At 41.2% G+C, this 24,984-nt stretch overlaps 1 protein-coding gene across 1 annotated transcript; it reads right to left on the bottom strand.

Moving 5' to 3' along the window:
* Positions 1 to 734: 734 nt before the first annotated feature.
* YY2 (YY2 transcription factor) lies at positions 735 to 24,984 on the bottom strand. The gene is made up of 5 exons (NM_001031210.2): positions 24,082 to 24,984; positions 16,042 to 16,204; positions 6,877 to 6,937; positions 4,376 to 4,534; positions 735 to 3,258 (listed from the first exon to the last, which is right to left on the bottom strand). The coding sequence occupies exons 1-5, from the start codon at positions 24,776 to 24,778 to the stop codon at positions 3,076 to 3,078; spliced, it is 1,263 nt and encodes a 420-aa protein (NP_001026381.2). The 5' UTR covers positions 24,779 to 24,984; the 3' UTR covers positions 735 to 3,075.

The following is a 24,984-nucleotide window of genomic DNA, read 5'->3' as shown; positions in this document are numbered from 1 at the left end:
TCAACAGTGACCTTCTTGGTCCAAAAAGAAGATAACTAGTGCCAAGGGCAAGCGTGGCCACAGTTCTTGCAATAGAGGAGTTAGAGAGCAATAGAGAGCAATAGAGGAGATCTCAGTGTTGTCCGTTAAGAATTCATTCACTTACCATTTCAAAGCTGTACTTGGGCTCTTCCTACTCACTTTTTAAGAACAGTACTCCCTAGAACTAATGAGTACCTAAGTTCCATTTGCCTTGTATTTAAAACAGGAACTATTCTACAGGCAGAACACAGGCATAGCTAAAAATTCTATTAACTTCTACCATTTAAAAACTCATCTGAGTTCAAAAGATAGAAAGCTTCAGGAACTTATGTGCAAGTGGTCTTACAGAATTTTCTCCTTCCATTTCAACTGCAGGAGAACCAGTCAAGGTAACATTAAGCATAAATAGCAGAATTTTAATGGGCATGATGGAACAGACACTTACATCTTTTGCCCCTTTAAAACCACAGGCTGCAGTCCCCCAGCCCTCAGACTCTCCTCTTCTTACCTGGGCTTGCTCACAAGTTCATGGTATAAAGGAACTCGTGGCGAGAGGTTGGCAATAGTAGTTTGCGGAGTCCACTTTGTTGTTATACTCAAAATTTGTAATTTCACTGAAAATGCATAGGGAGAGCTCTGGAATCAACTAATCCTGAAGTTTTAAGAACACGATGTGCCAATTATACTATAATGCATAAATAACTTACAGAAGCTGCTCATTGTAAGTTTTTATTCAATCCCAGCATGAAATTCACTAGTTAACAAACCAAGATTTTTCATGTTACTAAATGTTGCTCCTTAGACCCGGGGATGTCCTGAATGCTTACTAATTTGAGTCTTAGATGAATTTTTTGGAGAGATGCTCCCTTACACAGATGCAACAGAACCGGGGACAATGCAAGTTTCAGTTCCCAGCACAGCTTCAAATCAAGATTAAACGTAACTCAGCGGCAAATACATGTTCAAGGGTAAGGAAGAGACACCATCAAGCAACCCCTTTACTTTGCAACTCAATATAACTGGTACCACTTTATGACGCAGGAGAGCAGAGCTTTGTGCAAGACTAAAACCACATATACTATTTAAAAAAAAAAAAAGGTCAATTAGAACTAGACTGAACTCATTTTATTTCCTTCCAAAAAGGACAGACACTAATTTAACTGAATACAGAATTTAACTGTAACTATACAAATTTAAGAATATTATCCTGCTCAGTAACTGTTTTTAAAATATATATACTGCCAAAGTTCCAACGCATTCCTTATAATTAAATAGCCCACCTCTCTTCCTACCCCTTATAACCTCAGACTAGAGCCACAGAGTTCAGATTAACTTAGGTACAGATGGCAATTCTCTTGCTTTTCAATGTAGTTTTGTATTATCAAGGTTTTCTCCCTGAACCACCAAACTTGGTCTCAAAAGTAAGACTTACTGTGTTAGCCATGAAGTTTGACGAACCTTATAAGAAACAAATTCACAAAAAAATTAACAGTTTTTAGTATAAAGTACATGACACATCCCTCTAAAAAACAATACTTATCAATTTGTGTGCTCCTATGTTTATTAGTCTGTCACATTTTTACTATATTATCTGCAAATTTCTTATTTTGAACACTTGAACAAATGAGTAGTAACCACTTTTAGCCAGACCTTCCAAAATCCATGAAGTTCTTTGAGAACTATGAGTTCCTGTTCTAAAGTAGAAGGCATCCAAGGAGGTTCCAAGAAATATTCAGTCAAACAAGACCACCAAAAGAAGACAACAGCTTTCTTTTTTCTGCTGTGACCAAGCCCTATAGTTCTCCCATGTCCTACTGCATTTAAACCTCCAAGACTCCTTACCTCAACTAAGCACAGTGCCCATTTAGCTATTTACCTTATTGTTTCACCTACTTGCTTTCCAGGTACACTGAAATCTCACTACACTGACAAGTCCTCAAATCCACCGTTCCAGTTAATGGAAGTCTAGGTCACACAAAAACAGAATGACAGTCATCAATTATATTTATGCATACCACCTGATGTGGCATTATGTAATTTCATCACAAATCATTGTAATTGAATGCAAAGTAAGGAAACTTGAGTTTATTTAGCTTCCAATATCGGGAAGATCAAGAGGAACTAGGATTGCTCTGGACAAAAGAAAATAGACTGTGCTTACAGATCATTTTCTGCCATATTCTTTCTTTAGGACGACTGTTTTATTGTTGCCCTTTCTATTACATGGGATGTACATATTATCAGGTGTTAATAAAAGGTCAGTGCCTGTACAATACATTCTACAACTGAGCACCACTTTCCGTAACTGAACAGGCAAAGAAATTACACTGAACACCAGCATCTGGCAGTATTTCTCCAAAAAAAGTGACTAAAATGGGTTTAAATTGATTAACACTATTAAATCACATCTAATATTTGATACTACATGATTTCATTACAGCTATACGATACAATTATACAAAATGTGTTAACATCAAAGAATACAACCAAAATTAAGATAGCAAACAAAACCTATATAACTTTTTTCTTTACAGGAAAATACTTTTGAAGTATGCATGTAACTGCCCATTCTTTTAAAGAAAATCTACCGCAAGCAAGTTATCAACCTCCAGAAAATCACACATAGCATTACTACGCATATCCCCAAGAAGTGTACAATATGCACACTTGGAATACAAAATTAAAAAAATCGTAAGCAACAGGTGAGCTTCATATTTATAAGAATGTGAAAAGTAGTCCCATTTTAGCACTGTTGTATAAAGAATCGTCTTTTTTGATGCAAGTTCACGAACCGACCCCTTCTGGTCAGGGCCACACTTTACAAAACACCGTGTTCTTGAAACGGGATTACAGAGCAAGGTAGAGCATCTCAGCAATGTCACCTGAAAGTTTTTTGCTTTTTATTTACTACTTATCAAAACATGTCCTTTAGGTTTGTAGGGTTCTTTTTTTTTAAAATTCTTTCCTAGAAACAATATACAAAGGGGAAGCGTATTTATTTTCAATTCATTCTCCTGTAAGATGGTTTGAGTTCAAGAACTTTTCCTCCAACTTTCACTGGTTGTTTTTGGCCTTAGCATGTGTTAAAATGTGAGATTTCAGGTTAGTTGATTGCGCAAACTTCTTATTGCAGCCATCAAATGGGCAAACATAGGGCCTGTCGCCAGTATGAATTCGCACATGTGTGCGTAAATTGAAGTCCAGTGAAAAACGCTTTCCACATCCTTCAAATGTACACTGTTGAAAAGAAAACACACATTCTATTAGCTAAGGAAAGTAGCACTCACTTCAATCACAGAGTAGAACAACATTTGAACACTGCACAAGCATAAAAGCAGATGTTGAGGATTATTATAAGCACATCTGTAGGCATCAACATTAAACTGTATTTAAAAAAATAAAGTGAATATTTCCAGTTGTTTTGTCACAGTAGTATACTACTTTTTAAAGAGGTAAGTAACTTCTTGCAAGTGAATGCTTTCACTAGAGCACAAAAACCCCACCACTCTCTGCAGCTCAAACAGTACTGTGCTAAACTGTACTGGAAAACAGAAACAGTCCCGCATCAGAGTTTCCTCCTTTTCATAATAACTTGCACAAATTTGCTTGCTTTACCAACTTGTCTTTCAAGATGAGCTCAGAATACAAAGAGCAGCATGTTTAGCAGCAAATACGAACAAGGAAACACAAAGCAACTCAAATATGTACATATGACTGAATGCCACAAATCAAATTTCTGAAATAATTTATTTCTCCACTGTAAATAAATAACCAAAAATAAATATCTCAAGTGCATCGGAGAGAACAGTATGCTCCAGACTATGAATACCTGAGAAGACTGTTTATGTGAGTAAGATCATATGAAGTAGGCTGGTGACCTCTGGTGGCAGAAGCTCACATGATTTGATATGAATGGAAGGACACTCAGTTAAATGCCATAATTTGAAAACTGATTGATATCTACTACTATAAATTAGTATCATAAGACAACTGAGCAAAGAGCCCTGAGAGTCAGTTGTCTACGGGACTATCATAGCACTCCTCAGGTGGAGAAAGAATACATTTTCTTCATTCAGTAGTAACTGAAAACTTCATGTTTGAAGTAGGCATATATATACCTTTACATTTTTTATAGAACATATCTTTTGTGTACAAACAACTCATTAATTCCTATTAAAAGGCCACAGAAGTAGACAAAGGATAGCCTAAGGAGACTCCCAGTTTTAAAGATCATCATTCATGTGGCCTTTGAAAAAACAAAAAAAGAACACACTATCCCCAGAGCGATACAGAAGCCATGTTAAACTCTATTCGTATTCTAACAAATAAGTTGTAGTCTGGAAGTTTACAATACCTGAAAGGGTTTCTCTCCAGTATGAACTAGTTGATGTCGCTTTAGTTTCGAGCTCTCCACAAAGGCTTTGCCACATTCTGCACATACATGTACTCGAGGGCCATGAGTGTGCAGATGCTTCCTCATAGCAGAGTTGTCCCTGAACATCTTTGTGCAGCCCTTAAAAACAACAGTGAAACTCAATTAGCATGTAAGCTAGTACTTACAATGGTTTTATCTGCTTCAGTAAAAGCATTGAACATGCTTTCATATTCTGAATCTTTATTCTAAGATGGCCATGAGAAGGAGACCCCTATCAATTATTAAAAAAAAACCACAAATAACTACACAGTGAAAGCTATCATTTGTAAAGCTAAACAAACAAAAAATCTCTCTTCTCACTTAGAGTTATGAACCATGTGCACTCAAATAAAGAATAGGACAGTTTCATGGAAAAGATGCAGCTCTGGTAGAAGCTAATGAACGAACTAAACAAAAACACGTACACTTTCAGGGAAAGTAAAAAAAAAACATCAGATAGAATGATAGTTCATGGCTATCTATGGCATATCCTTTAACATGCTGAATACTGACTACTAAAGTACTCCAATAAGTGATATATTCTGTAATAATATATCACAGGCTACTCTCTAGCACCAATCTGCATCTGCACTGCTGCCTCTGCCAGCTTTTTAATCCTTTTCCTTCTCTGCCTTTCTCACTCCTGGGAAGAGATATGAGTGTTCCCAGCACATAATGGCTTACAAATACCACCTAGTGTTTGGCCTTCTTCAAGTGTGCACTATCACTTTGGGAGAAAAAGCTAACAATTGTCTAAACAGTTTAAACCCACAGTGATACTGGGGAACTAAATGAGGTTGAAGAATTTGTGAGTTATGTCAACTCAGTCTAAAAGGAGAAGATATTCACTTCAACTCAGGTACGGTATCAGTGACTCCTAATCTGTGGTACACACTGCATTACTACAGGACTACTTCTTTTGATTCGGGACTATGCTTAAGCTAGCAGTGGCCTGGCACTCTCTTTATTCAACCTTTCTTTCAATAGAAACCTATGATATGTTTTACAAATGTATTTCTTGCATTACATAATGCTTCACTAAATTCCTTTAACCAATTTACACTCTATGGGTACTCCAAATGATACTCTTTTTACATAAAATTAGTCTACCATCATGGCTACGTCATGAGTCACACAGTTCAACAACAGAACCTAAAGAAACAATCAACTGCTAGTATTCTATTCTACAGGCTTCCTCTGTGGAAACTGCTTCTTCAAAACTAATAACCACATTTAAACACGCCTCATTTATTAATAAAAACAGGAAATTAACACTTTCAAGAAAAGTTCTCTCTTCAGGTACTAGAATTCAACTAATTTCAGAAGTACTTCACCAAAATAAAGACACCATGAACTTGTTCACATTTACTTTGGTTTCTGCATGACTCTAACAGGAGCAATTACATCTTCTGTAATATTTTTCCTTTTCAAACTGAAATCAAATGTACAATGCTAGAAAATAGAGGAGATGGAGGGAGATTCTTTTTTCCCTGTTTAGATGGAGGTGAAGCTATGAAAAAGTAAATAGAAAATGAAGGCATCATTCCTCACTACTGTACAGAATAAATGTTCTGCTATCTCTACACACTGAACTGCAGTAAAAATATGGCATGTGAAGAACGTAAAGAACTGGAAATCAATATCAGCACAGAGAAGAATCCAGAACTAAGTGACAATTTCTTTCACTACAACTGTCAGGAAGAAGCCTTCTAATCGTGCTCTCTAATATGCACTATTAACTATCTCCCCTGATTATTTGCTCAGGCTCGCACTATCTAGATCAGAAGTCAGCAAGATTGTATTTGTCTTCTTTCATTACAAGCTAAGTTGGCTAACAGAAGCTCTACAGAAGCTGGGTAATGCAGTAATGCTAGATGCTACCAGTTTAAGTGACTAGCAAAATTTATTCAAGACTGTGCCTTCCCCACTATCAGTAGACCAGAATTGTTATCTCCAAACCCCTCTCTCAAAATGGTGCATCCCCCAGCTCTGTGGAATGTAATTCCAGTCTTCCAATACTGCTAACTTTGGCACCTGCACCACAGATTGCTGATTCCTGATCTAGACTCCCAAATCTGTCATAGCTTCCAAGCAGATGATATATAGATCTTAGGAACGTACTTTGAACAGCTTTCAGAACATTCTTTCAAGTATGTATTCTTGGGTGGCGGGAAATCACAACAGTAAAACCAGCATGTTAGGGACTGTGCATCATGGTTACCAGAAGATTAGGGATGCACTAACCTTAAGACAAGAATTGGGAATAATACATTATTCAGTTGAAGGTCTTTAAGGAAGCTTCTAAAGAGTGATAAGTTAAATACAGTTAGCAGAGTATAATCTATTTACAGCAAGACATTTTACTTATTGTCAAGAGAATATCAATACAAAATTCTGATCTACAAACTGCTACCTACTCAGAAGCTGAGCTCTTCACTTACTTTGTGAGGACAAGCTATCGTACGTGGAGCATCATCTTCCTTAATTTTTCTTGGCTTCATTCTTAAAAAGAAAGAAAAAAAAAACATTAGCAGAAAGACACTGGTAGACAGCTCTTCTCCAATAACTGTCTTCATAACGCACACGTATCATGTGAACCATTAATACTCAGTTTAATGTCTTTAAAAGCCTTACAATAACACTAACAGCATATTTTGGTATTTGGAAAATTCAGCTTTTTGAACAGTACCTCTTAAACAGAGAATAAAATACTTAGTACTTGTCCCCTGAACATGTGAAAAGGGGGTTTTCCCAATTTACATGAATTGTAATTAGGACACTTTGTTTGAAAATTCCATTTTTCTTTTGCCTATGTGACTTATTTATCTTCACTTCTCCAACCTGCAGCAGGACATTAAGCACAGAGTACTTTCACCAGTTTTTAGAATCAAAGAATGGCTTGGACTGGAAGGAACCTTAAAGATCACAGACTTTCAAACTCATGCCATGGGCAGAGACATTTCCCTTTAGGCCTAGGTTCCCCAAAGCCTCATCCAATCTGGCTCTGAACTGCTCCAAGGATGGAGCATCCACAGCTTTTCTGGGGCACCTGTTCCAGTGCTTCACCTCCTTGTAAGGAATAATTTCTTCTTTATACCTAATCCAGAAATTATTCTCTTTAACACCATTACCCCTTGTTCTATCACTACATGTCCTTGTAGAAAGTCCCTCTCCAGCATTCTTTTAGACCCCCTTTATGTACCAGAAGGCGGACTAAGGTCTCTTCTCCAGAATGAATGCCTCTCTTTGTCTTCATAGAAGAGGCGCTTCAGCAGTCTGATTATCCTCATGGCCTCCTCTGGACTTGTTCATACGGATCCATGTCCTTCTTGTGCTGAGGACCCAAGAGTACTCTAAGTCTCATCAGACTGGAGTAGAGAAGGAGAATCACCCCCCTCAACCTGCCTGTCACATTAGTAGTTTCACCACACAACACAGAAGCAGAGAAGGCAAGCAAGTTGTGGAACTTACAAAGACAATGTAGACATCTGTTACAATCACGGAAACTGTAACTGATATTTTTTGAACGTCTTGTACACATGGATTCCACTCTTGAAAACTGACAAGCAATCATCTATTTTATTTTGGCCACTGACAGGGATATTCACCATTGCATTACAGATGCCAGTAGCCACCAGTGACCATACTGGGAGCCAGTAGATGAACGCCTGCATAGAAACTGAGTGTTTCTAATGCAGTCATAACACTCCCTGTAGACAACAATGTTAGAATGGTCTTGCTCTAAAAGCTATCTGTCTGAGAGTCAAACAAGAGATAAGCAGGAGTCCACTGGTATCTAAGATAGTTCTAAGCCCTAGGGCAGAGGACAGACCCTGAAAACAGATGTGGAATAATGGACTTTTGAGGAGTGACTTCAAAATAGTATATGCATTTTTAACATGCATTTTTAACACTTGATCTGACGGTGGATAAAATGCAACTTCTAAACGTTCAAAACAATTCCGAAGAGCTGCAGGGAAAATAAGTTAAGTTCTTCATTTCAACCATGCAACCATTTGTTCCTTTGAAGGTATGCTCCAGGGCTGGCACTGTCACATTCCTTGAAGAAGCACTAAAATCTGCAGTTCCACTTGCCTTGTTCATGTTGACATACATGAGAAGACAAGAATGGAAGGCATTCTGAGGCTGAATTAAAGCCTAACAAGTGAAAAACATCACTGAAAATTCTTGAAGACTAGATTCAGGAAAATCTCCTTAGAACTACCAACAGAGTTTCCTGCGGTTCTGTGGGCAACCACTTGCCCCTCAGAAATAGAATAATAGAATGGCTTGGGTTGGAAGAAATTCCAAGGATCATCAAGTTCCAGTGCCCCTATCACAAGCAGTGATCCCCTCCAACAGTTCCACATCTTTCCTACATCAGAGGCCCCAGACCTGGATGCAGTACTCCAGCTGGGCTCTCATGAGGGCAGAGTAGAGAGGGACAATCACCTCCCTGCCCCTGCTGGCCACCCCCCTTCAGATGGAGCCCAGGATGCCATTAGCCTTGCAAGCTGCACGAGTACACTGCTGGTTCATGTTCAGTTTTTCATTCACCAGGACCTCCGGGTCTTTCTCCGCAGGGCTACTCTCAGGAAGTTCTTCTTGTTCTTCATGTATACATATCTGGGATTACTCTGACCCCAGTGCAAAACCTTGCAAAACCTTTTGCTATGTTGAAACTCATTAGGTCCACACAGGCCCACCTTTCAAGTATAATCCAACTCCTTTCTATGCTGCAGACATAGCACTGTTCAAGTGATCATTTACAGGTTAAAGCACTTAATAGTTAGTGATTTCTTTGACACAGTACAAATAAGTAAATAAATAAAAAATAATTTAAAAAACCCACCACCCTAGTATTTAGTGGCTACTGTTTCTTTCTTTCTCTGAGAGAAGACACTCCTGCTGGCTCAGCATCTGCAGACTACACTGAATATGGACAATGCTAACCAAAAAACACTGTAGCCTCCTGAAAGGGTTAAAAATGTGACAAAAACATGGGAACTGGGGATCCAACAATCTTCCAGAAAATGGGTGTGAGGTATTTGTATTGACATAGTTTTTCTTGTGCCACTGCCAGCACCATCAATCTTGAACACAGCAAGTTATTTTTGTTCCTGCATGCCATCCTCTTTATTATCTTAACCTTCCTGGTAACTTTTCCCAGGATTATAGACTAGCTTAGATGATCTTATGATGATATTTAATTTATACGATCCAATTGGCATACAAAATGGCAGTGCTGAGTTTAGTTTGATGTAAGTAAAGTTTTGAACACTTAAAATCCAAACATGCAACAACAGTAGAGGCATTGAGACTATTGAGACTACAGGAAAATCAAACAAAAACCCACAGGGTACCTCTACAGAAAGCTCTTAACTACCCTTTGCACAGGATTCTCCTTATTGTGTCTCAGTGTATTTTACAGAAGGAGAAAGCACTGAAATGCTGCTACACCAAGACAGGCAAAAAAAAAAAAAAAAAAAAAAAAAGCTCTGACAACACGTGATGTGAGAGAACAGTATCACGTTGTAATACCATCAGACATCCTTACTGGACAATACTGGTCCCATGAACACCTAAGTCTAACATTATCAACATGTTTGTTAGACGTTGGCTCAGTCATTTCCCTGACCCCAACAAAACAAAATACTCAAAAGCCCAAAACCTATACCCAGGATATCATCAGAAACAGTAAAAACACCACTGTTCTGAGACCATAACAGACTTTTTGTAAAAGAAGAGACTAAATAAATTGGAATCACTAACAAGAGATGTTAACAGTTTTCATAGGCAGTTCTTGCACTACTCATACTTGGTGTAAGATACCACTAATTATCGTTCAGTGGAATCTCTGTGGACAATAACTTAAAGAAGAATTGAAAGACATTTTCAAATGTCTTAGAAAAAAGGTTTTGGTCTTACTTTAAACAAACTTTCTGCAAAAGGAGACCATACTAGAACCTGGGTTGTTGATCTTAATTACACTACTGCAGGTAGCTCTCGCTGCTGGTTAGATATCTGGATCCCACCCAGTAGAGCATCTCTACCAGCTCCATCCAAGTTTTCTTAGCCTGATACATTAATCAAAAACAGAACTCTAATATATACCACTATTTAAAACAACTGTAGACACACACATTAATATCTGAGTGGAATTATCAAAACAACTGCCTTTGAAGAAAGTCAATTTACATGGCAGGACCAGAAGTCTCACTTCTGTTGGCCATGCCAAGTAGTAACTTCTCCAGACTTCTTAACGAAAACTGGAAGTGAGACTTTTGGATCCCAGTACTGGGACAGTGCAGTGCAGACTAAACCTCTCAAGTTGTATTTAAAGTATCAAACTGGGGAAGGAAGGACATGGGCGGGACAAAAGGGAACAGGTTACAAAGGTAAGCAACCTTACAGCTCCACAGAGTGAGGTCCATGAAAGCACAGTCTTAACCAAGCAGGAAACTGCATGAAGTTGCAAGTATTAGACCATTCAACCGGTCAAAACTAAGACTGTTACTCTGTTGCTACAATACTAGAATGTAACAGCTAACTACTTCCTTTCACCCACCCAGAGAACCTGAAAAAACTGTTAATCTCCACAATCATGTTGGAGATGGATACAATTGTTACAAATTGTTGTTAAAGCACAAGCCAAAAACAACTATCAGCACAGAATTCCAGTTCCAGCGTCTCCTTTTTATGCTTGTTAAACCTATGTTCTCACATTCTTTTTTTCTCCTTCTGTGCATAAACCTCAACAATATTGCTCTTTCAGGCAACTTCTACTCTTCCTTGAGGTCTCTGATGACCAGCAGTGATAAATGACCTTTACAGATGACCGAGTCTCCATGAATAGTAAGAGAAAGAGGAAACTATTCTCTACCAGTAGTGTCGCTACCACTTAAGCCAGCACCCTCACTCCATCACAGCCTTTGTACTGCCCTAGTGAGGCAGAATTAACATGAGTCCCTGCCTATTTGTTAGCGCTGAAGGATTCTTGAAACTGGCTGGACTGGCTTTTGGATAAACAGCCACAAGAGGAGCGGCACAAGGTGTCCTAGGAATCTATCTACAATCAAAGAGCCCACAGTTAGTGTTTTAGTATGCTTTGTCCGCAAACAGGCAGAAAAACTGTTGTAAAATGAAAGTGTTCTTGCTCACCCTAAGGTTCTGGCAGAAATAATTACTAGTTCTGTTCTGCATAACTGGAACACGTTAGTGAGAGAGTGACCCTTGCAGTGTTGTACAGGGCAAGAGACCTTCCTCCCCCAGTAAAACAATGTGGGTAAAGTAATTGTCAGTTTATTGCCCTTTTAAGTTTCTCAGCAAGAACAAAACCAATACAAAAGTGTATACTTTATAAAGAGGCCTAGGTCATATAAATCTAGGTGGCCAGAATGCTTTGCCACTCTTAAGAAGGGTGTCTGATTTCAAACTCTAAGGCAGCTTCCTCTCCTTTGTTTTCTATCCATTTTGGAAAGTGATCTGAACAGGAAGGGCAGTTTTTATAATGGCACCCTTTCAGAAAAGGTACTAAGAGGAGTAGAAGATAAAGCCATGGGAAGGATAGATTTTAGCACCAAGTCCCCTTACTGTGTCAATTCCCCAGCTACACCAACTTCCCCTTTTATTTCTTTGCATGCTATTTGTGTTTGTACTCTGCCACCTTTAGCCAGTTCAGACACGTATCTGCCAAGGGGGAAAATGAGAGAGGAAAATATTAAAATCAGGGATGTTGGTTTTAAGTGGCTTTGGGGGATTTTCAAGACGCCTTCGACATTCAGCAACTGAAAATACGCTGGCTACTTCTCCAAGCTTTTATGACTTTCGCGCACAGAATTACTTGTAATCTATTCAGACTTGGATGAAACATTTTATTTCACCTTGGGGGAATTTCAGTGTCCCAGACAATATGTACCAAAAAAGAGAGCAGTAATTACTAGGTTTCATCTCTTTCTTAGCAGAACTTTCACAACTAATATTAGACGTTCTGATCTGGCTGCCAAAAAGAAATGCACAAATTCTTTTTTCACTTTCTATTTTACTGCTCTATTGAAGTGCACATGAGACACATAATAGAAATTTTATTTGTAAAAGTCCTTAAGTTGCCCAACCAGGTAAAACGTAAAGACCTTCTAAGAATAACTGAACACATCTCAATGTTCTGACACAGCTTGTTTATTTGCAGCATTTTCAACGGTTTCAGAATGTATAAAAACCTTTCCAGGAAGAAGCAGTTCCAGCTAAGAGGCCCAGATTCCTGCTACACAACTCAATGACAAATGCATCAGAAAAAAAAAGAAAAATGTAAAGTAGAACAGTACCTCAGCTGCTGAAATGCTTGCTTTGCTATGCCACCTAGCCGCTGTGCAGCAGTGGTGCCTATTCCATATGCTCAAGTTACTGCAGTTTGACATTCATTTATTTATTCATAAAAAGGCTGCAGTCCTTCAGAAGATTTCAAGCATCAAAACATCCACCCACACTTCACTCCTCACTAAAGACTCAGAAGTTCAGACCCCTACCTGAAATCCATTCAAACTACAATTAAATTCTAACACAGACACAGTTTTGAATTAGGAGGCTGCAAAGAAAGCCTTTAACTTGTCCAAGCTTTGCCTATTCAAAGTTAACCTCAGACATTTGTTCACGTAAATGCAACCACCTCAGTCTACTTAATCAAGAATAAGCTGCATGGTCATACAGTGAATCAAGCCTAATTTTTAGTCTCAGCTGTACACAATCACTTCAGATCTAATGTACAACGGTTTTCTTTTTCATGTTTCTTTCTTAAGGCAAGAGTAAAAAGTTTGACAGTCACTGATTCTGACCAAGAAATCAAAGGTTTTCCAAAAACATTGCATGCCTGAGGTTTTTACACATCTAGAATTAAGCTATCACTAATTTGTACAGGATTTGAGCAACTTGGGGATACTGTCGAAGGTAACGTGTTCCCAATGTCAATGTGTATTTGCCTTATGACTATAGTGGATCACATTTTAGTACATCCTGTACAAAGATGTATTAGTACAAAAAGTATGAGACCATACATATAAAACTCAATTTTCCTGTTATCTGCTGTAAATTCTAGCTCTAGAATTCCCTAGAACATTCCACCAAGAAAAAGTGGGAATTTTACATTTACTGCCAGATGCCAGGAAAAGAACTCAAACCTAAAAGTGCACTACTTTTTACAATATTAAGAAGCATTAAGAAATATCTGACAAAAGCAATCTTGTAATTTCAAGACCTGGAAACCATATCAAATATTCAAATCGATCTGGAGAGGAACACTCAGTATTTGCATGGAGAAGACACTATGACAAGTTTGTTAAACTTCCTAACAGAAGACAGCTGTATGTAAGTACCTCAGTGCATAGCAGAACCAAAGGTTTCAGAACATTCTGAAATACCTGAGCGCATCACTCCATGCACATGATTAGCAGAAATGTATATGTTTAGAATTAGAATACTACATACACTCAAACTAACACTTAAATGTTTGCTTTCACAGAAAATTATATTCACCCTCTCTGCAAGTCTCAGAGGAAAATGCATTCATACTGATCATGATCAGCAAACCAAGTAACAACAGCAACAATAGGTGGAACCACCCACCATTTCAGATAAAATCTTTTTCAGTTCTTCATGACTTTTTTTTATTAACATAGCTTGCTCCAGAAGTAATGCCTCCTATTTATTTCCACAGGAACTACAACAGATACAGAGAGCACAAGAACACAGTTTGTCAAAGCAAATTCTCTGCTATGAAACACTACTTCTCAACATAGTCACTACCATTAGCTGTCCATTTCTGCCAGCGATGAATAAGAGCCTGCATGCTGCACTTGTAAAAATCTGCACCAATGGAGGTGACCCACTGTTGCTGTTGCCACTGCTGAAATGCACCACCCACTGCCTCACACTGCTCACACCCACTGTTTGGTCTCCACAAACATTCAGCGAGTGCTGATGAATGTCACTGGGTGCCATTTTTTCACGCATGGAGAAATTCAATGACAAACATTTGCTTCATACACATTTCCACATCAGGTGACATTTTGTCAGGCTATTGTACAGAAACACAATGTAACAGAACACTGGTGGGAAAGTTTTACTTCAATTGCCATACCACCATCTGACTCTGGCATTGTGAGCCAATATAACAAAATATGAGGCATTACTTTTGGAGCAGCTCTTGTAATACACAGTTTCAGATTAGACAGTTTTGCAGCATCTGCTCCTTGTTTCTTTCTACCTTTCAATATCCACAGTTCAATGGCTTTAATGACAACAATTGAGGGAAGAGCCTGTGCAAGAAGTCCTCCGGTGCATGCATAGTAAAAACCAATACAAGCAGCTAGTAAAAAGCAGCAAGATCAAGCATGGAACAACAGCAGACAAACCCTGTTGAGCAACAAGATCCAACTAAGCAAGCTGCCCAATCAAAAGTTATGCCAATAGCCCTTGTCACCTAGTGAATAACTGAAAAACTCAGCAGCAGTTCAAAAAAGAACCACATTTTTTTATGTGCCAGCTGACCTAGGAAGTAAGAGAAACAACATCTGACCATCAACCTGCCTTAAGTGATAGAGCTTTGCAACAGAGCTCTGCAGAACATCCAGCTAATAACAAAATGAAAATAGGCATAGTTTCATGCTTCTAACATTGGAAAAAAAACCGATCACAGCAGCTGCAGGAAGTGAGCTCCTAAGCTTAAATTTTCGGAGACAAAGCATTAATGTTGCGCATGCACTGCACAAAGCAGTAAATCTTTGGTAATTACAAGCACATGCACACAAAGAAGGCAACCCTAATGTTGCAACAGGACTTTTCCCCAGTCGTGACCTCACGATTGCCCTCTGGTGGCTACAGGCTGCCCAAGCACTCTGAACCACACCAGGAGAGGCTGCAGAAGAGCCACGAGGGCTTGGTCAGTGCTCCACGTTATTAACAGTGCTTCAGTGGCTTCACAAGATCTATTGGAAAATAAGTTATCTAATAACTCAGTTCAATGGATTACATTGAGTAAATGAGTAAAAATAATAATGAAAATGAGTAAAAATTTTGTTTCACTAGAGGAAAAACCAAGCAGTACAGTTAACAACTGCAAAACTGCAAGAATCAGTGGCACTTGAAAGCACAATACACACCATTCCATTACAAAACTATGTCTAAAACACAGCTTAAAGAGGGAGAAGTGGAAAAGAACAGTAAGTGGTTCTACAAACTAAATATTTTAGCCTAGCTTTCTTATTCCGAACAATCTAAATGCTGCATCACATTTATTTGGTCCTTTGTCACCAAAGAAGCTAAGACTACTCACGCAAAGATGAATTCTGTCACGTCAAAGATGCAGACTATCAGTGTATTTTGGCCTTGCCTGACTTAGTGAGAACTAAAGACCAGAAATTACCTGTTGAGTATAGAACCCAGTTATTTTAATATGTCATTCACTGCTCTGTTCTGAATTTAGTTCCTTGGTTTAGAAGATGATTACACACAATAAGTCATAGTAAACGTATAATTTATATTGCCTTAAAGATTCTTGATTAAACCACTGGAAAGAAAACAGTTTTAGTGTGAAAATCCTTCTTCCCACTTACCTAGCAAATTCAGCCAGCTGCTTAGGGTCCGAGAGATCAATGCCAGGTATTCCACCAGGAGGAAGCTTCTTTCCTGTCATGTACTCTGAGTAATCTGGAGGAGAATTCTCTCCAATGATCTGCTCTTCCACCACTGTTTCATGGTCAATATCTTTTTTATCATCTGAAATACATAAAATACTGAACTCAATACATACTAAAGATCAATGCAGGATACTATTAGGCTACATCTCAGTACAAACTCAAAATTGCTGCACACTAATGAGAACACAGTGTCTCCATGGACTACTACACTAACTGTAAAAAAAAAAAAAAAAAAAAGATATCCATACACTTAACAATACAAAGAACATGGTGGGAATAACAGCAGAAGTTGCCTATCTACTTAAACACAGACGAGTAGAATCAACCTACAAGTATGTAGGCTGCATTTTAAAGATAACAAACTTCTCCTGAAACAATATATAAATATTTAAATTGCCTTAATCTCTTCAAAATTAAGCTCCACAACACTCACTTTAGATCTCAACAGCAGCCAGCAACTAAATAAACCTAGCAGAGAAATGACAAATACTTGCCTTAAGAAATTATGGCTACTGATCTTTAGCTTCAGAGACCCCTAACCCTCAACTAAAGTGTCATGGAGGGACAAGAAACTTCAACTACTAAGGGGTTTCACTCCCTGCCCATAAAACTGTAGCTCTTCAACACTTGCAAAGAGGCCTGAAAGAAGCAAAAAGCTCAACAGTGTGACTCTCTCCCCAGGGGGCTTCCTCCTTCAATGGCAAAGACAGCCTAAGCCCTTTCCCCCTCTAATGTGTCAACAGCAGATAGGGATCATCGAGACCTTTGATCTACAAGTCAGTTAGAGACGGCTATTCAGTCTGCTCGAGAGCTCCTCCACTGGATTCCTGCTTAAGGACCACAAGGAAATTAGGTTGAAGACCTGCTGTTACTGTCAACCCGCATTCAGACTGCAGAATGCGTCAACAGTTTTCTCTCCCTCTTTGCTTTTTTTAAAAACAGAAACCAGAGAGATGCACAGAAGACTGCAAATGGAAACATCCACGGATCTCCTCCTTGCAAAGCTCACACCAGCAGGGCAGAAGAGACAGCACCAATCCCATTTGCCACCCTCACCTGAGACCACTTCCCAGAATGCACCTATGACAACAGATGTATGTATAGCTCTAACTACTCAGCTATGCCTTAACAAACTTGCCACTGCATTACTTCTCCTACTCTACATATGGGAAGGTTCTACAAACCACTTTATGTACAGTTTATGTATGACTTGCAGAGGTAAATTATTTGTAAAAATAACAAATTGTGATTTTACAGAAACACAAGGTGGACAAGGACAGAAACACTATTTCTCCAATCTTAAAAAAAAAAAAAAAAAAAAAAAAAAAGGCTGGGAAAACATAAGACAAGGAACAAATCAAGCAAAATGGGTTTTTGTGGTTCTTTTTTAAAAAAAAGAAACACAAGTACAGGAAATAACATTATTCATTGCTCAGTAACTTAAGTGAGCAAAGAGAGAAGTCATAAGCAAATAAAAGAAATACACTACGGATACATTTTTATTCAATTTGTAATGGCTGCTTTAATCTTTGCCACTGAGCTATTTCTAGAAATGTTACAGCTAGTTTGGAGTTTAATCTGATCTACCAGATCAAATAGCAGTTCATGTATACGTTCCATAGTGAAAAAGGGAAATTGACTTCAACATGGCAAAGACAGGAGTGTTAATAAGAAAATATCCGCAGTATTAAAAATAAATTGACAACTGGGACATTTTCCTTCAGTTTAATCTAGCTTTCTGTTCGCCATATTACCTTTCAGTGCTTTAAAGAAAGTAATTGAATCCACCCCAAGCAAGTGTTATAGGCTAAATGTTACAGCTGCAGGAGTTACAAATTCAACAATAAACCTCTAATTCAGCAGCCATTTGTTCTTCTGAACTGTCAGAAGGCTGAGAACAGACACATAGTAATGCCTACACACATAAAGGCATTATCAAGTTCAGAAGAGAACAGTTTTTGGAAAGCTAATTGCAAAGCCTTCATGCTGTAAGCGAGAATGTGATCAGCTGCCTTCACATCGGCCATTTCAACAGCTACCCAGAACTTCCAGTTTGACTGTTTGATGACATTTGTAACAGAAACAAGTTTTCATTTCCTGCCTCAGATCGGATGCATGAGTCAGCTGGGAAATTTATACACATTCCTTAAGATCTTCTGTCTTTTCCTTGCGTAAAGGCCCTCAATGCAACTACGCTTTCTTGTTATCGAGGGCCAAACTGAAAGCCAGCCAGCCGCCTGTACCTTCCCTTCCAAAAGCCCACCAACAGAAAGCAATTCCATAGCAATGTTTCTAAATAGGTTGTTGAAGTAAAACATGAAAAACTGTGAAAATATTACCTCAGATGAAAATAAGCAAAAGTATTACTTCATAAGTTCTTGACAGTTGCATGAAAAAAACCACTCAAGTTTTCTTACACCAAAAAAATGCTCTACCGCAGCACAGACCTGCGGTTTTAAAAACTAAATGAACCAAAAAAGAAGACCAAAACAACACCACAGAACAGTTACCTTGAAGCACAGGCTAATGACCTTCAAGACAGACCTGATTCATACCACAGGTCAACTAAGTTATTAAAAGTAGCAGCTAACTTGAGTACTCTTAAGCATTCAGATCATCCCAGTTTACTGATCATCCTACCATGATCCTTAATACTATCAACTCATTGGAAATCAAGAAACCCCTAAGTGCTGGAAGAAGTCTGGAAAGCCTTTACCATTGTCCTCTACGCAGAACTTTATCACAGGTTTAATTCTAATACCCTACCAACCTTCACTGAGCAGCTCAAAGTTTGGAGGCTAAAGTCCAAGCAAACTTTCACCCAGACTGACAAGTTAACCAATATTCCTATTGCAAACAGGACATGTTGACTGCTTGACATTTTCTGCCTTCAATCAAGCCCCACTGACAAATATGTCTAAGTGACTTTTCTCCCCTTTACTTCTTACAAAGCATCAAAAAAACCCCAAACAAACATACAGCATGCAAAGCAAAATCTCCAATTCTAGTTACACCTCTGGAGAAGTACAGCACAAATAATGCATAGCAATTTCCGAGACCTATGTAAAAATAATAGAAGAGTTATTCAGTTCAGGCTTCAAGGAGAGACAAAGTTTTCTGTGATAAAAAATGAGCTTCTTATGTGAAGAAATTTCTTACTGTTCAATAGTTCCTTTAAAATATTAAGATGATGAAAAAAACGTACATCCTTCTGGTACCGGTCTGCCCTAACAGCTTTGCCAGTAAACTACAGAGGATAAATATACACAGGTCAATCTGAAAGTAATGCTTTCTATTTATTTCCATAGAAATTACACTAGCTACAGAGAGAACAAGAACACTGATAGAGCAAATTCTCTGCTACCAAACGCTATACTTCAACGTAGTCACCACCATTAGCTATGCATTTTTGCCTGCGATGAACAAGAGCCGCATTCATAAAGATCTGCACCAGCAGAGGTGATCCACTGTTTCACAGCTGTTACATGTGTGTCATTGCTAGGAAAATGTTGCCCGCACAGTCCAACTTCCACTGTGCTTACATCCACTGATTGATGTCCATAAGCATTCAACAACTGTCAATGAACACCAGTGGGTGCTATTACTTCTGCATGGAAGAATTCAGTAACACACCGTTGCTTCATACGCACTTCCATGTCAGACGCCATTCTCTCAGACTGCCCCTCTGCTGGCATCTGTCACACAGCAACAACATGTAATGGGATGTTGGTGGGAAGGTTCAACCTCCACTGCTGTACCGCCAATATCTCCTCTGACACCGTGGACCAACATAATCGCATAGGAGGCATTACTTTCGGAGCAGTACTAAAAGACAACTGCTCAGATGGTAATTTTTATCACCCCTGTAATCTGAAGTTAAATTAAAACCTTTTTGTTTTTTAAAATAGTAACGTGTTTCTTTGGTTGATTGTTTTAGTATTGTTATTCTTTACTGGTTTTTTTTGTTTGTTTGTTTATTTGTTTTTTAAAGTGGTCCTGAAGAACCTTCTAGAAACCCAACACAACCTCCCCGAGATTCCAAATATGGATCAACTGCATGGGCTTTTTGGAAGATCACAAATCTTTTTTAAACCATACACATACACATCTTAGACTTCCCCACCTGGAGACAGGTTACTGCAATGGTTTAACATCTTTGGCTCATGCTGAGGGTGGTTGTGCTACTTCAGCCCTAAGCCTGCAGGCTATCCAAGTTTATAATAACAATGTAAGCCAACACAACCTATTTCAGATTGAAAAGCTCGACAGAGTCCACCCTTATTTAGAAGCAGATGTGGTTACACTAGTATAGTTCTCCCTCAAATCAAGCTCCAGTTGTTTGAAATTCTAGCATTTGGTGGAGCCAGAACAACACTACCACCTTCCCAAGTGCTCACGTCTCAGAATCAGCCTTGTAAATGCAATCTCAGAAAGCAATTGCCAATAATCTTCCCCTTCTCCTGTTACTATCGTGTACCCGACACCTAGAGACAATCACTAAACAGGAAGATTGAAGTTGAATATGACAAAGGCACAAATACATTCCATTTCACAAGCGGTTAACATATCCACTGATATATACCTCTTCAACTATTTTGGAAAATGAAATACATTTTGTTTGGTATCTATTTTCACACATGAAAAAAGACAATTCCATTTTGAAGATCTGGAAAGTGAATGCAAACTAGAATAAAACATTCCTGTTTCAAACTAAATAGATTAAAGTAATCACGGGTCACAAGTTTGACATTACCATAGATACGAAGGTGGTAAGAGAAGCTATGGTTAAGTCTGAACTGTTGCCAGCAGTGGTACAGCAACTATGAAGTAATCATATTAACAAGTGAAGGATTGAGCAGTCCACTCTAATCACATTGCTATGTATTTCATACATCATTTCTACACATTTCCAAAAGTACTACCAGGATAACTATGCTCACTTATGGACAATGATGTACCCTTGGCTAAATTTGGCACCACCATGGGCTAAAAGAGTAGCACCAGAAAACAGTAAGTAATTAAGCCACACTGCCTTCCCACACTGCAGTGAGCAAAGTGCCCTTGTTCCCAATATAAATACCCAGGACCAGCAATATAGGACTCACTGTGTTACAGTAATTCAGTCTTGTTTACTGCTCATCTTTTGATAAAGTTTTTTTATAAATATTTCAACCAGTCAATTAACTGAGAGTACAAGTCTTTAATTATGTCAAAATGCAGAGGTAAAGCAGCTAGCTTGCTCCAAACAAAGAATGCCGGATTCTGCAGGGAAACTTCAGTAAAACCATCCTTTGGCAGGTAGGTAATTTGTTCCAGGGATTTATTTTCCTTCCAGCTTTTCCTCTTTTGGAATTTTCCTGGAATTCATTCCCCCTCAGAAAACACACACTGAAGCAACAGAACTTCAGCATTTAACCGTGACCAACTCACTTTTTTACCATTCAGCAAGCTGTATTAAAGGTATAAAAGTCTACCAAGCAGGCTCCGCTCTGAGCAGGTTATTATCAAAGACTGTTTGAAACTCAGGGCAGGAGGGTGTAGGGCGGGCATGCATGGAGGGAAAGTCAAGCTTTTTCTTTACATATGAAATTTGTGATATTGCTTTTGGAGAATTTTTTCCCCATTTGAAGTCAAGTCAGAATAGGTATTCTGCATCACAGATACAATTGGGCCAAACGTACCAATGCAATTCAATCTCCACTACATTACAAGTGGAAATCATTCTGGCTGGGCTTGCGTGGTCATGAGCACAAAGAACAAAACCACTGAAATCAATATGGCTATCCTGATGTAAAAGTTGCATAAGGAGAAACAGAGTCAAGCGCATTGATTATGCACATTATTCATTTCAGTCAAGTAATAAATCAGCACTCAGAAGCTCTACGGAAGCATCCTATCAGGCACTCTGAATTTCAGAGCACAAATGCATGCTGGAAGCTGTCAATTGATCCCAGCGAGGTCCTGCATCCTGCCAGCTCATGAGTCATACAGCCACTTGCATTCAGCTATTTAGATAGCTGAAACCAGATTGCATGTTTTTATTTTCTTTTGTCTTTTCTGGATGGTCAATTCTACAACAGATAGCAAGTGAATTTCATTCAGATTACACTGGTACATTACACAGAAGCATATAAAAAACTCTGTTCCACTGAACTGTATTCAAGAAAGTCTTTACTGAACGTTCTCTGTTCATCAAAATGCAGGTAACTTATAGAGGACTTATTAGGCTGTCAACTATATGGGAAGGACAATACACTGTCAAACTTTTTAATATGGATATTTATTTAACAACAACAAAAAAAAAAGAAATCAAAGTCACCATTCTTTAGCATCTTCTCAGATAAGAGAATTAGGTCATTCAATATACTTTTCTTTCAGTGCTCCACTTACTAATAAAACCACTGGTCACCCACAAACATTGCAGTCAGTGAGCATAGACTACACCAGAAGTTTAACAAGTACCCAATACCCTGCTGGACTCTCTGAATATTAAAAAGAGCACAAAAATTATGATATGCAAAAGAGGTGACTGTCTCATTATTTAAGGACCACACACCCATTGAAGTGTTACAGGAAGTGATGCTATTTGGCTGCTTTTTTTTTTTTCCCACCCTCAAATAACGTTAACACAGAACATTCCCTATTTTTATTTTTTATTTTTTACAAAAAGCACAAACTAAGGAAGCACTAACGTAGCACAAGCAGAATTTCTACTGACAAAAACAAGAACAAAAAAATTCTCCCCATGTATCTTTAAAGGAAGGGTCAGGAAACTGAGGCAAAAGGAATCAATGGGAACGGCTGGCGCATGTCAGGTCCATCCCCAGCCCTGCAGATATCAGGCATGTCCACAAGATTTTTCTGCCTTTGAGAGACACTCCCACAAAAAGCAACTCAAAAACCTCCACTCTCCCTGTGCACGGATCCCTCGTGCCTATTAAAAAGCCCGTTTGAATCGTTAGATCCAGACAAGGAAAAGCTGAGTGCTGTCCGAGTGTCAGCCTGAACCCGCTCCCAGCTCCGCCAGCACAGCTCAGCCGCCACCGGGTCAGCCCCGGTCCCGCCGAGGGGACTCTTCAAGCACCGGTGAACCCCGGGCTTCACCTCGGGGGTGCGGGCGGTCCCAGTCAGGCGCTGCCCTCCCGGCGGCATCCCGGGATCGGGCGGAAAAGCCCCATCCCCGCCCAGCCCTGCCCGGCTCGGAGCTCCCGCGGCCCCCGGGAGCGCTCCCGAACGGTATTTCAGAGGGACGGCCGCCCCGGGGCGAGGCGAGGCGGCAGCGGGCGGCGCTGGGCGGGCGCTTCTCCCCCGCCCCCCTCGCCTAACGGTCACGGGCCGCAGCACACGCCTCATCCGGGGCCGCGGCCGCGCTCGGCATTGAAATGCGGCCCAATGGGGCCCCGGGTGCGCGACGGAGGCAGCGCAGGGGCGGGAGGGAAAGCGGCGAGGGGGAGCCGGGAAGGCGGCGGCGGCCCGGAGCGAGAGGAAAGAAAGCGCCGGGAGCAGCAGGAGCGGCGAGGCGGGGGAAGAAGCGGCGACGGCGGCGGGGCGGGGACGGGGGGAGAGAAGCGAGGAGGCTGGGTGCGCCCCGCACCGTGCGCCCGCCCGCCCGCGCACCCCGCCTCCCCCTGCTGCAGAAACTACGCCATTGCGGCCTAGTCCTAGAGCCGGCGGCGCGCTGCTCCCTCCACCGCACCCCCTCAGCCGCCGCCATCTTGGCGGCCGCCGCCATCTTTCCTTCCCCCCGCCGGAGCCGGGCAGGAGCAGCGGCAGCGGCAGCGCAGACCCCGCCATCTTTTCGGGGAGCCGCCATACTTGCCCTGGCGATGAACATGGCGGCGCCCATCACACACATCAAAACATGGCCTCCCTTCAAAACAAAACCGTCCGAGCCGAGCCGGGCAGCCCCCGGCGCGGCTCAGGGCCCGGGGAGGGAGGGGTCCGGTGCGCACTTACCCGAGGCCCACATGGTGACCGAGAACTCCCCCTCCAGGGTCTTGATCTGCACCTGCTTCTGCTCCCATTTCCTGCCGCCGCCGCCCTCGGCCCCGCCGCCGCCTCCCCCGCTCAGGTAACTCTTCTTGCTGCTCTTCTTGCCGCTGCCGCCCTTCTTCACGCGGCCTCCCCCCCCGGCCGAGGAGGACCCGCCGCCTCCGCTCTTGCTGCCGGCGGCGGCCACGGTGACCAGGGTCTGCTCTATGTACTCGTCCTCGCCGGCGGGGGCCGGCACCGGGATGAGAATCTGGTCCTCGAAGCCGTCGTCGGCCCGCAGCCCGTCCGAGTCGTCACCCCCCACCACCTCCTCGCGGGTCTGCACCAGGATCACCTCCTGGTGGTGGTGGTGCAGGTGAAGCTGCCCCCCGCCGCCGCCGGCCGCGCCGCCGCCCGCCCCGCTGGGGTCTCCGTCCGAGACGAGGGGCTGCAGGGCGATCATGGGCTGGTGGTGGTGGTAGTGGTGCGGCGGGTGGTGCGGGCCGCAGTCCTCGCAGCACTCGTCCTCGTCCTCCTCCTCCTCGTCCTCCTCGCCGCCCACTACGGTGGTCTCGATGGTCTCCACCGGGATGGTCTCCACCTCGATCTCGTGCAGCTCCACGATCTCGGCCGGCATCTCCGAGCCGTCGGTGGCGATGTACAGGGTGTCTCCCGAGGCCATGGCGGGGCGAGGGGGCGGCAGGGGGACAGAGCTCGCTCGGCGGCCGGCGCGGGGGCTCCGCTCCGCTCCCCTCGGCGGATGGTGGGGCTCGGGCTCCTCTCGCGTCCCTTCCTTCTCCTCCTCCCCCTTCCACACAAACACCAGCTCCTCGCAGCCAGCGAGAGGGAGGGAGGCAGCCAGCCGCCAAATCCCGGCTACGCTCCCTC

Source organism: Gallus gallus, chromosome 5 (assembly GCF_016699485.2).
Source record: "Gallus gallus isolate bGalGal1 chromosome 5, bGalGal1.mat.broiler.GRCg7b, whole genome shotgun sequence".
In the NCBI taxonomy this organism is placed as follows: domain Eukaryota; kingdom Metazoa; phylum Chordata; class Aves; order Galliformes; family Phasianidae; genus Gallus; species Gallus gallus.
Note: the sequence above shows the minus strand (reverse complement) of the source record. Positions and strands in the feature narration are given on the sequence as shown.